Raw genomic sequence first — 9,917 nt, forward strand, 5'->3', positions numbered from 1 at the left:
AACAAACAACTACCCCTAAGCATGAGATTCCCTGCCGTACTTATTCTTGATGCAATATTTGGGGTTATTTTAATGAGGTAGATCTACACTTACATTTTCTATGATCCACCTGTTCTTAAAATGTAGCTTAACATGCTCACGCGCAAAATGCATGTTTTTAGCGTAAAAGCAAATTCAAACCCACTGTAACAAGTGATGTACATGTAACGAGAGCACTGGCTAATCTGACTGATGTGAATGATTATGGATTATGAATGACAAAATATACAGAAAGTAATTCTTTCCATTTTTCTTATGAACCTCCATAAACTCTCTCGTAAACCTCCAGTGACTCCTAACTGACAATTTGGGAATCCCTGGCTTAGCGAACGGCTTGTACATTGCTCCAAGCACACACATAATCAATAAACACGCTTCGGACTAAATGCTGAACTTTCAAAAACACAACAGTAGAACAATGCTGGAATCAAACCTGCATACCTATGGTAAGAAGTCACACAACAGGACCAATCAACTCTTTTATTATCTGTATATACACTCAACAGCCAGAACACATCTTTCGACATGGTAAATGGTAAATGGACTGCATTTATATAGCGCTTTTATCCAAAGCGCTTTACAATTGATGCCTCTCATTCGCCAGAGCAGTTAGGTGTCTTGCTCAAGAACACTTCGACACGCCGAGGGCGGGGTTTGAACCGGCAACCCTCCAACTGCCAGACAATCGGTCTTACCTCCTGAGCTATGTCGCCCCCTGTTGTGCTTGCCTATTAATTTATTCTGGTGTGAACAGCATTGCTTGGTACTCACTTGATATGGGAGTGGGAATGGGGCCTGTTAGGTTGGGGTATGGGGTCTGTGCAAATGGTTTAATGCTGAAAATGAGAAAGCACATTTGTGAGATACACGCCACTGCTTTCATCTTACTTACACACGCTCTGTAGTTAAGAGAATTTGGCATATGTGGCGACAAAGTACATACATATCTTTTGATCTGCACTGGACAATAAAACTATGCAAGTGAGAAACGACCATCAACTACAGAATTATATAAATATATAGACCAAATGAAATAATTCCTTCATCAGCTGGATTATAGGCTCAAAGAACGTCAATGTGTGTTAGATTAGCCTTGTGGCATTTCTTTTGAACAAAGCTATCCAATCGGAACGCAGTTGGTGTGACTCAAATTAAATCAATTTGCAACCTGAAGCAACAGTGCCCCCCCCCCCCCCCAGACTCACTACACTACAACCTCTGCCAGTGGTCACCAGCTAACACATCAAACTGAACATGTCTGAACATGGTGTAAGATGGGGTCAGAGAGAGCGCTGAACATGGTGTAAGATGGGGTCAGAGAGCGCTGAACATGGTGTAAGATGGGGTCAGAGAGAGGACTGAACATGGTGTAAGATGGGGTCTGAGAGAGCGCTGAACATGGTGTAAGATGGGGTCAGAGAGAGCGCTGAACATGGTGTAAGATGGGGTCAGAGAGAGCGCTGAACATGGTGTAAGATGGGGTCAGAGAGAGCGCTGAACATGGTGTAAGATGGGGTCAGAGAGCGCTGAACATGGTGTAAGATGGGGTCAGAGAGAGCGCTGAACATGGTGTAAGATGGGGTCAGAGAGAGCGCTGAACATGGTGTAAGATGGGGTCAGAGAGCGCTGAACATGGTGTAAGATGGGGTCAGAGAGAGGACTGAACATGGTGTAAGATGGGGTCTGAGAGAGGACTGAACATGGTGTAAGATGGGGTCAGAGAGAGCGCTGAACATGGTGTAAGATGGGGTCTGACAGCGCTGAACATGGTGTAAGATGGGGTCTGAGAGAGTGCTGAACATGGTGTAAGATGGGGTCTGAGAGAGCGCTGAACATGGTGTAAGATGGGGTCAGAGAGCGCTGAACATGGTGTAAGATGGGGTCAGAGAGCGCTGAACATGGTGTAAGATGGGGTCTGAGAGAGCGCTGAACATGGTGCAAGATGGGGTCTGAGAGAGCGCTGAACATGGTGTAAGATGGGGTCTGAGAGAGCGCTGAACATGGTGTAAGATGGGGTCTGAGAGAGCGCTGAACATGGTGTAAGATGGGGTCTGAGAGAGCGCTGAACATGGTGTAAGATGGGGTCAGAGAGAGCGCTGAACATGGTGTAAGATGGGGTCAGAGAGAGCGCTGAACATGGTGTAAGATGGGGTCTGAGAGAGCGCTGAACATGGTGTAAGATGGGGTCTGAGAGAGTGCTGAACATGGTGTAAGATGGGGTCAGAGAGAGCGCTGAACATGGTGTAAGATGGGGTCTGAGAGAGCGCTGAACATGGTGTAAGATGGGGTCTGAGAGAGCGCTGAACATGGTGTAAGATGGGGTCAGAGAGAGGACTGTCTGAACATGGTGTAAGATGGGGTCAGAGAGAGCGCTGAACATGGTGTAAGATGGGGTCAGAGAGCGCTGAACATGGTGTAAGATGGGGTCAGAGAGGACTGAACATGGTGTAAGATGGGGTCAGAGAGCGCTGAACATGGTGTAAGATGGGGTCAGAGAGAGCGCTGAACATGGTGTAAGATGGGGTCTGAGAGAGCGCTGAACATGGTGTAAGATGGGGTCTGAGAGAGCGCTGAACATGGTGTAAGATGGGGTCAGAGAGAGCGCTGAACATGGGGTAAGATGGGGTCTGAGAGAGCGCTGAACATGGTGTAAGATGGGGTCAGAGGCAGCGCTGAACATGGTGTAAGATGGGGTCAGAGAGCGCTGAACATGGTGTAAGATGGGGTCAGAGAGCGCTGAACATGGTGTAAGATGGGGTCAGAGAGAGCGCTGAACATGGTGTAAGATGGGGTCAGAGAGAGTGCTGAACATGGTGTAAGATGGGGTCAGAGGCAGCGCTGAACATGGTGTAAGATGGGGTCAGAGGCAGCGCTGAACATGGTGTAAGATGGGGTCTGAGAGAGCGCTGAACATGGTGTAAGATGGGGTCAGAGAGCGCTGAACATGGTGTAAGATGGGGTCAGAGAGCGCTGAACATGGTGTAAGATGGGGTCAGAGAGAGCGCTGAACATGGTGTAAGATGGGGTCTGAGAGTGCTGAACATGGTGTAAGATGGGGTCAGAGAGGACTGAACATGGTGTAAGATGGGGTCTGAGAGAGCGCTGAACATGGTGAAAGATGGGGTCACAGAGAGCGCTGAACATGGTGTAAGATGGGGTCTGAGAGCGCTGAACATGGCGTAAGATGGGGTCAGAGAGAGGACTGAACATGGTGTAAGATGGGGTCTGAGAGAGTGCTGAACATGGTGTAAGATGGGGTCAGAGAAAGCGCTGAACATGGTGTAAGATGGGGTCAGAGAGAGCGCTGAACATGGTGTAAGATGGGGTCAGAGAGAGCGCTGAACATGGTGTAAGATGGGGTCTGAGAAGGCGCTGAACATGGTGTAAGATTGTATCTGAGAGACTGCCTCTTTAGACGATGCACTGATGTTGTATGAAGAGAGTGTCTCCCTGTGAGCTTGAATGAAGTGCGGAAGTGAAGGCTCTCTCTGGGGCCTAACTGCGCTGTGACACTACTTCCCAGTTATTTATTTATTGCCAGAAATAATCCATACTCACTCCTGAGAGGGGCCAGGCTGTCCTGGTATAGGGCCTGGCCAAAACTGTGGACAAAATGGGAGAGTAAAATGAGTATGGTCAGGGTTAGGGCTGGGGTTGGGGTTAGGGTTAAATTGGGGGGGGGGATTGGGGTTAAGGTTGGGCTCACGGTGGTGCTCACCCTGGCTGGTGGAGGGTAGGGGGGCTGGGGCAGGGGGGGCAGCTGGCTCTTCATCACGCTGGCAGACACGATTTGAGCCGACGACAGGGCGGCCATGTTCTGAAGGGCCTTGTCTTTAGAGGCTTGATCCTGCACAGGAAGTAGAAAGCAGAGAGGGGGGGCTCCACATGGGGACTCAACCATGGTCCTTCACAGCCTCTAACAGGGGACGTAAGGATTTTAAAGGCTGCAGGAAATGAGTACTGAACTGTTAGTACAGCCCTCCACTATCCACACATTCCATGTACATTTATTTTATAATTGAATTGGTTTCATTTCTCAAACAGCAGCCATTATATAGTCTTGTCTGAGAAGAAATTCTGAAATAAAATTGTGTTCTATTTAATATTCCAGATCAATGGAATGTCCTAGAGGACATTTATTTAATTTTATCATGCTAAGTAATAATAATTAAAAAAACATTTTTTTTGTTATTTTGGCTCAGCACTCCAGCAAAATGAATGTGAAATGTAAGTGCAGAAATCAATTTGAGGTAATTGGGTGATCAGTGTAGGATCTTTTTACACATAGTAATTGGACAGATTAACATAATCTGAAATTAAGTCATCATATTCCTCTGTCTATCACTTTGGTACAAGTTTTTGTTCAAGAACTTTCATTTACATTTCTTGACCTGACCATTCTATTCCTGAGGCTTGCCAATGGTTTGCATCCAGCAGTGAACCCTTTGAGGATATGCTGACATAGTCTCCTCTTTATGGTAGTCTTTGACACATCTATGCCTACATCCTGGCGTGTTCTTGTTCTGGCCAACGGTTGAAAAAGGGTTTCTCTTCACAAGTGAAAGGATTCTTCGCTCATCCACTACAGTGGTTTTCTGTGGACTACCATGTTGTTGCTATTGCTGAGCTCACCAGTGTATTCTTGCTCGCTAACAATATATCAAACAGTCAATTTTGACACACCCAATGTTTTGGCTATGTCTCTGATCGGTGTATTCTGATTTTTCAGCTTCATGATGACCTGCTTTACTGGCATTGACACTTCTTTGGTCCTCATGTTGAGAGACAACACCAACAGATTCCAAATGCAAATTCCATACCTCAAATCAACTCCAGACCTTTTGCAGGTTTCTCCTGCATGAACTAACTGATACAAAGACACAAAGCTGGCCAAGAAACAGCTGAACAGCCAATTGCCAAATTACTTTTGCCCACCTAAACTGGGGGGGACTATGTATAAAAAAGGCTGCAATTCCTACAAGGATCACCCGATATGAGTGTAAATATCCTCAATTTAAAGCTGACATTCTGCAATTTAACCTCATATTCATTGCTTTATTTGAAATTCAATGTTCAAATCCAGAGAGCCAAAATATCAAAAATCATTTCACGTTTCCAATACACTTGCATTTAAGTGCATATACATATAATACACGTTATATTAATACATTGATTTACACTGAGATAGAGAGCAATGTTATTGAACAGCTTGGAATATTTTTCCAATCAGGAAATGAACAGAAGATGTTCAGAAGATGACAGAAACATCATCACCACATAAGGGAAAGAGGCGGAGAGAGAGAGATGTGTCACACAAAGGTACAACAGTGCCCACAGAGGACAACGACAGTCGTGGAAAAAAGAGGAGAGAAAAAAAAGAGCAGGTGCTTTCCTTCCTACGCCATAAACATTTCCATTGATGAGCAGCAAAAATCACCAGTGGTTTCCGGGTCATAAGTAACTTAAAATGAGTTTTGTGCCATAGTCAGATTATAGGATCCGCATTTTGACAGAATACTACAGCAAATGAAAAGAAAAAATAACTGTGCTGAAGGTAAAACATTTTCTGTTTTACAGTTTAGTAAGTTACGTCTTCCAAGACCCAATGTCAAAACTTCATCACCACACTAGAGAACCTAGAAAGTAAGCATTTATTCGATAATTAATTTCATGCGTGTAACTATTTCATAGATTCCAAGTACAAGGGCATTAAAACAGTCCTTGGCAAAGACTAGCTGAAAAATACAGACACAGTAGTTTCTGTAATGGGCAGTATGGGCTTACACCTGATGAGATGGGTTTTGAGCGGGTGGAAAATCCCCATGGCAACAGCACGGTTAAGCTAAAGAAAGGCCTTTGATCTCTCAGATCATTTACTCTGGCTGTTCACAACAAAAAAAAAACATTTCAATTTCTACCGGCTAATAGTTTAAATAAAAAAATAACACCACTTAACATAGAGACAGCTAAAACTCATCGTATTTGCATTTAAAAAAAATATATAAGCAACTTTAGTCCACACTGCAACATCAATAACACTGTATAGAATGCATTATGCAATTCTGTGGACATCAAGCCATTCTCCATCACTATACTGTGTTCAATCAGCGATAAAGGACTTCAAAGACTTCTCTAATAACAACATAATGACGAGAACATTCCATTCATCCGAACAATGCCTGCAATTTTCCTGACTAAACAGTACCTAGTGCTCTGATCACCTACAGACTAGATCTTGTAAGCCTGAAGCCTGGTCTTGAAAATCCCCAGAGTTACTGCCTCTACTACATGACCAGGCAGGCTATTCCACACACTGACCACTCTCAGTGTAAAAAAATCTTCCTAATGTCTGTGCGGAATTTACCTTTTGCTAATTTCCATTTATGTCCCCTCGTTCTACTAGCAGAACTCAACCTGAAGAATCTTTTGTTGATCTCCTTTACGAATTTAAAAGCCTCAATCAAATCACCCCTGAGTCGCCTTTTACTAAGCTTGAAGAGATTAAGCATCTTATGTCTTTTCTCATAACTGTTATCTTTCAAACCAGGAATCAATTTGGTTGCCCTTGTAAGAACCTTTTCTAGCACCTCTTTTCTTGTAGTATGGTGCCCATATATCCACTACACACACACCCACACACACACACGTACATACAATCACATAAAATCTTCAGATGTGCCACTTCAGCAGAAACCCTAAGATGGTGTCCATCTACACATGCTAGAACTCTGGTTTAAGTGCAATTTCAGGGGAAGGCAATGCTAAAGTTGGAAGGTCTCTGTACCCTAACCCAGTTTTTAAAATACCTGTATCCTCTTCGCACGAGGAACATAAATGTACTGCTATGTTACTCTCTTGCATCTTGCCTTGAGTTCAACAGGAGAGCACTCAGCTGTGTCTGAACAATTTCACAACCGCTGAGATATATTATTCCATTATTCTGGATAAACTGCATTTGTGCTTTTCAAAGGGATAAATACAGCGTATACGAAGAATAATATTAATAGCAGAGAGATGGCATTTTTTGATCACATATCAAAGAAATAGCAGTAAGCCTTGATGCATTTTAGCAATTAGTTGTCAAAATCAATTTTGGCGAGGTTTACGGTTCCTCCAAAATCCACCAGCTACGCAAAAAAAAAAAAAGATGAAGCCAGACGAGCTATACCGCTTGGTACTGCTGAATGGATCTTTGCGTGGGTTAATAACGAGAAAAGGTCACATCCCTGACAGCGTTCCTGGATGTGGGGGAAAGGGGAGGAGCGACAGGGGGTATTAGAGAGCCTGGGGGAGGGGCAGCGTGTGATTGGGCCATGCTCACACTGGCGGCTTGCTGTGCAGGAGAGCGGCAGCGTTTCATTGGCTCAGCCAAGCAAGTGAAGCAGATTGCTAAAATCAAAAACCAGCACTTACCAGGTTCATGGCCTGAATCAAAGGAAAGAGAAGCCATTAGTGTACTTTGCAATAACGCATATAATCGCATGATAAGGATTATTGGTAATTATTTCCCTTTGAAAAAAATTCAAACTGACAGCAAAAATGGCTTTTAAGACACACTGATACATTCCACCACTATAAACAGTCCTAGCCCTCTCCTCTCTATCTACATTTTAGTACAGAAAATCATAAACATAGGAGGCAGTTATTCTGAATTAAAGTTATACAGCGTCATGCTATTCTTATTTACTTACACATTATGGTGCTACTTTTCACCAGTTACATGTTTTATCCTGTCAGTCAATTTCAATGCAGGTGACATCATCCACAAAATCACTGCTCACATTATTTTCTTTGTAGTTCCAAAAGCTACTGCTGAGCCTGCTCTCATTGATGTCCTTACCGTTTTATGATGTTTGCAATCTTGTGGTTCTTAAGCTCGTTTCAGCCAAAAGAAGAAAAAAAAAAAACTAAGATAGAAATATTTCCGAGTAGTCTCTTCACCAAGCAAAATGTACCAGAGTAAATGCTTTAACATAAAATGGGGAAGTGTTGTCTTCCTGTATGCTAAAAAAAAAAAAAAAAAGTGAACCACATGACAACAGGATTGCAAACATCACAAAAGAGCCCAACTCGGATCAGATGACCAGGGACAGACAGAGAGGAAAAACAACACAGGAGGAAGAGGCCGATCAGCCGCAGATCTGCACTGTCTCTGAAGGTCCCACACCGGACAGTCAGAAGCTGGTGACTGAACGCCCTGTGTATGAAACAGGATAGCGGTCCCAAGAGTAGTTCAGAAGACTAGGAGAATCACAGAATTACTAGGAGTAAGAGGGGAGGCTGAAATTGCTACCCTTCTCAGCGCGTGGATGGGTTTGTAGATTTTAGTTTCAGAAGTTCAGAACTAAGAATCAGGGTTCCCACTCAAATTCATATTTTTTCCCACGTCACTTCAAATAATGTCTAGAACAGAATAAACTGAATACTTTTCAGTGATGATTACCTTTACTGTTGCAATTGTCAAATTCTTGCTAAATAGGGCTACTCTGAATATAAATTTGTGGTGGACAGAAATATTTGGTTTCTGCGTGGCCATGTTATCAGGGGTTCTTCAAATTCAATACCATTGATGTCCTTTGGCAACCAGCCAATCAACCAGCTCATTTCACATATCGTATCCCCACACTGGCACTGCCAGGTTTGATATTAAACAGTCAACATGCCACCCTTAAAACTGCCACCGTGACTTCTTTAATACACGGTTCAGTTCACCCATTCAGTGATCAGAAAAAATCATTTTAGAATTTTCCCCCCCAAGCTACATTTACTTCAGTTTTTTTCTGTGAAAAACATCCATTACAAAGTGTCACGAAGCAAGGAGTAAGTGGAGCTGTACAAACACAAAGAGCGACTGAATGAATGGAAAGATTGAAATGGCATGGATAAAAATGTGTGTTTTCAGGAACTGTGAAAGAAATGATTCATTGTTTCTGTGAAGAATGGGAACCCTGTGCGTTAGTCTGATTTATTGAGGTTAATGCAGATGACCAAGAGCAAAAAAAAAAAAAAAAAAACCTGGGGAAACCATTTACAAAGACAAGTTTGACTAAAAAGCAGTGCGTTTATACAGTTTTTAACCTCCCCTAATCTAATTGGACCCACAGTGTGTGTTAACGTGTGTATTAACTGACGCCTGCATCTTCTGTGTGAATGGCAGGAACCACTTTGCTTTCAGGTCCATCGCAAAACTCACCGAGTTTTACATGATCTGGAAAAGCGACCAATAAATGAGATGTGAAACGCAGCTCCAGCCAATGGGGTTCATGGTGATGCGTGATCACATACAGAAGGCCGCTGATATATGATCACGAGCACCCAGTACACCTAAGGCCAGACCTGGCTTTTGAACCCATTTAAGTACTTCAGGGGAGAGTAAAATGCAAAAACACTCTCGCAGAGTCCTTAGAATCTTCAACAAAATAATGCTGCTAAAATGCGTGGTGACATGAAAGAAAAAAATGTTATTCTGAGAAAATAAGAACAGAATAAAATGATTTAAATTAAAATCGATGTACACAGCACATCATGTCATCAACGTGTGGGACCTGCACTGGTGTCTCATGGGTGGGAGTATGCCATGGACAGTATGCCAGATTGAGGTCTGGTGCACTGTTCCGTTGGGGGCAGAACCCTTCGTTTGGGGGGGGGGGGGGGGGGGGTGTAAATATGTTTTCAGTCTCCAGTTTCTCAGGACAGTGAAAGATCCACACACACACACACAGAGGAGGGGGGGAGGGAGAGAAAGGGGGAAAGGTGGATTAGTGCAGAGCACAGGAAAGCCTGCTGCCGTTAGCGTTAGCATTAGCATTAGCGGGTTAGTAACATACACTGCACTGTCCCGGAGGGAGGGGGGTATAGGCACGCAGAATCCACATCAC

General features: G+C 43.6%; 1 protein-coding gene across 7 annotated transcripts in view; it reads right to left on the reverse strand.

Annotated features, from left to right (window-relative positions):
• The window catches only part of tead3a (TEA domain family member 3 a), a 71,291-nt gene that overhangs the window by 3,754 nt on the left and 57,620 nt on the right, over positions 1-9,917 (reverse strand). For 4 of the 7 annotated variants that reach the window (XM_035382569.1, XM_035382568.1, XM_035382573.1 and 1 more), the window contains 4 exons: positions 7,453-7,464; positions 3,758-3,886; positions 3,598-3,641; positions 811-875 (listed from right to left, as the gene is read on the reverse strand). In XM_035382569.1, the coding sequence (XP_035238460.1) occupies positions 811-875; positions 3,598-3,641; positions 3,758-3,886; positions 7,453-7,464 (250 nt within the window). The remainder of the gene's footprint in view (positions 1-810; positions 876-3,597; positions 3,642-3,757; positions 3,887-7,452; positions 7,465-9,917) is intronic. The other 3 variants (XM_035382570.1, XM_035382575.1, XM_035382574.1) reach the window with 1 other exon arrangement.

Source organism: Anguilla anguilla, chromosome 11 (assembly GCF_013347855.1).
Source record: "Anguilla anguilla isolate fAngAng1 chromosome 11, fAngAng1.pri, whole genome shotgun sequence".
Taxonomy (NCBI): Eukaryota; Metazoa; Chordata; class Actinopteri; order Anguilliformes; family Anguillidae; genus Anguilla; species Anguilla anguilla.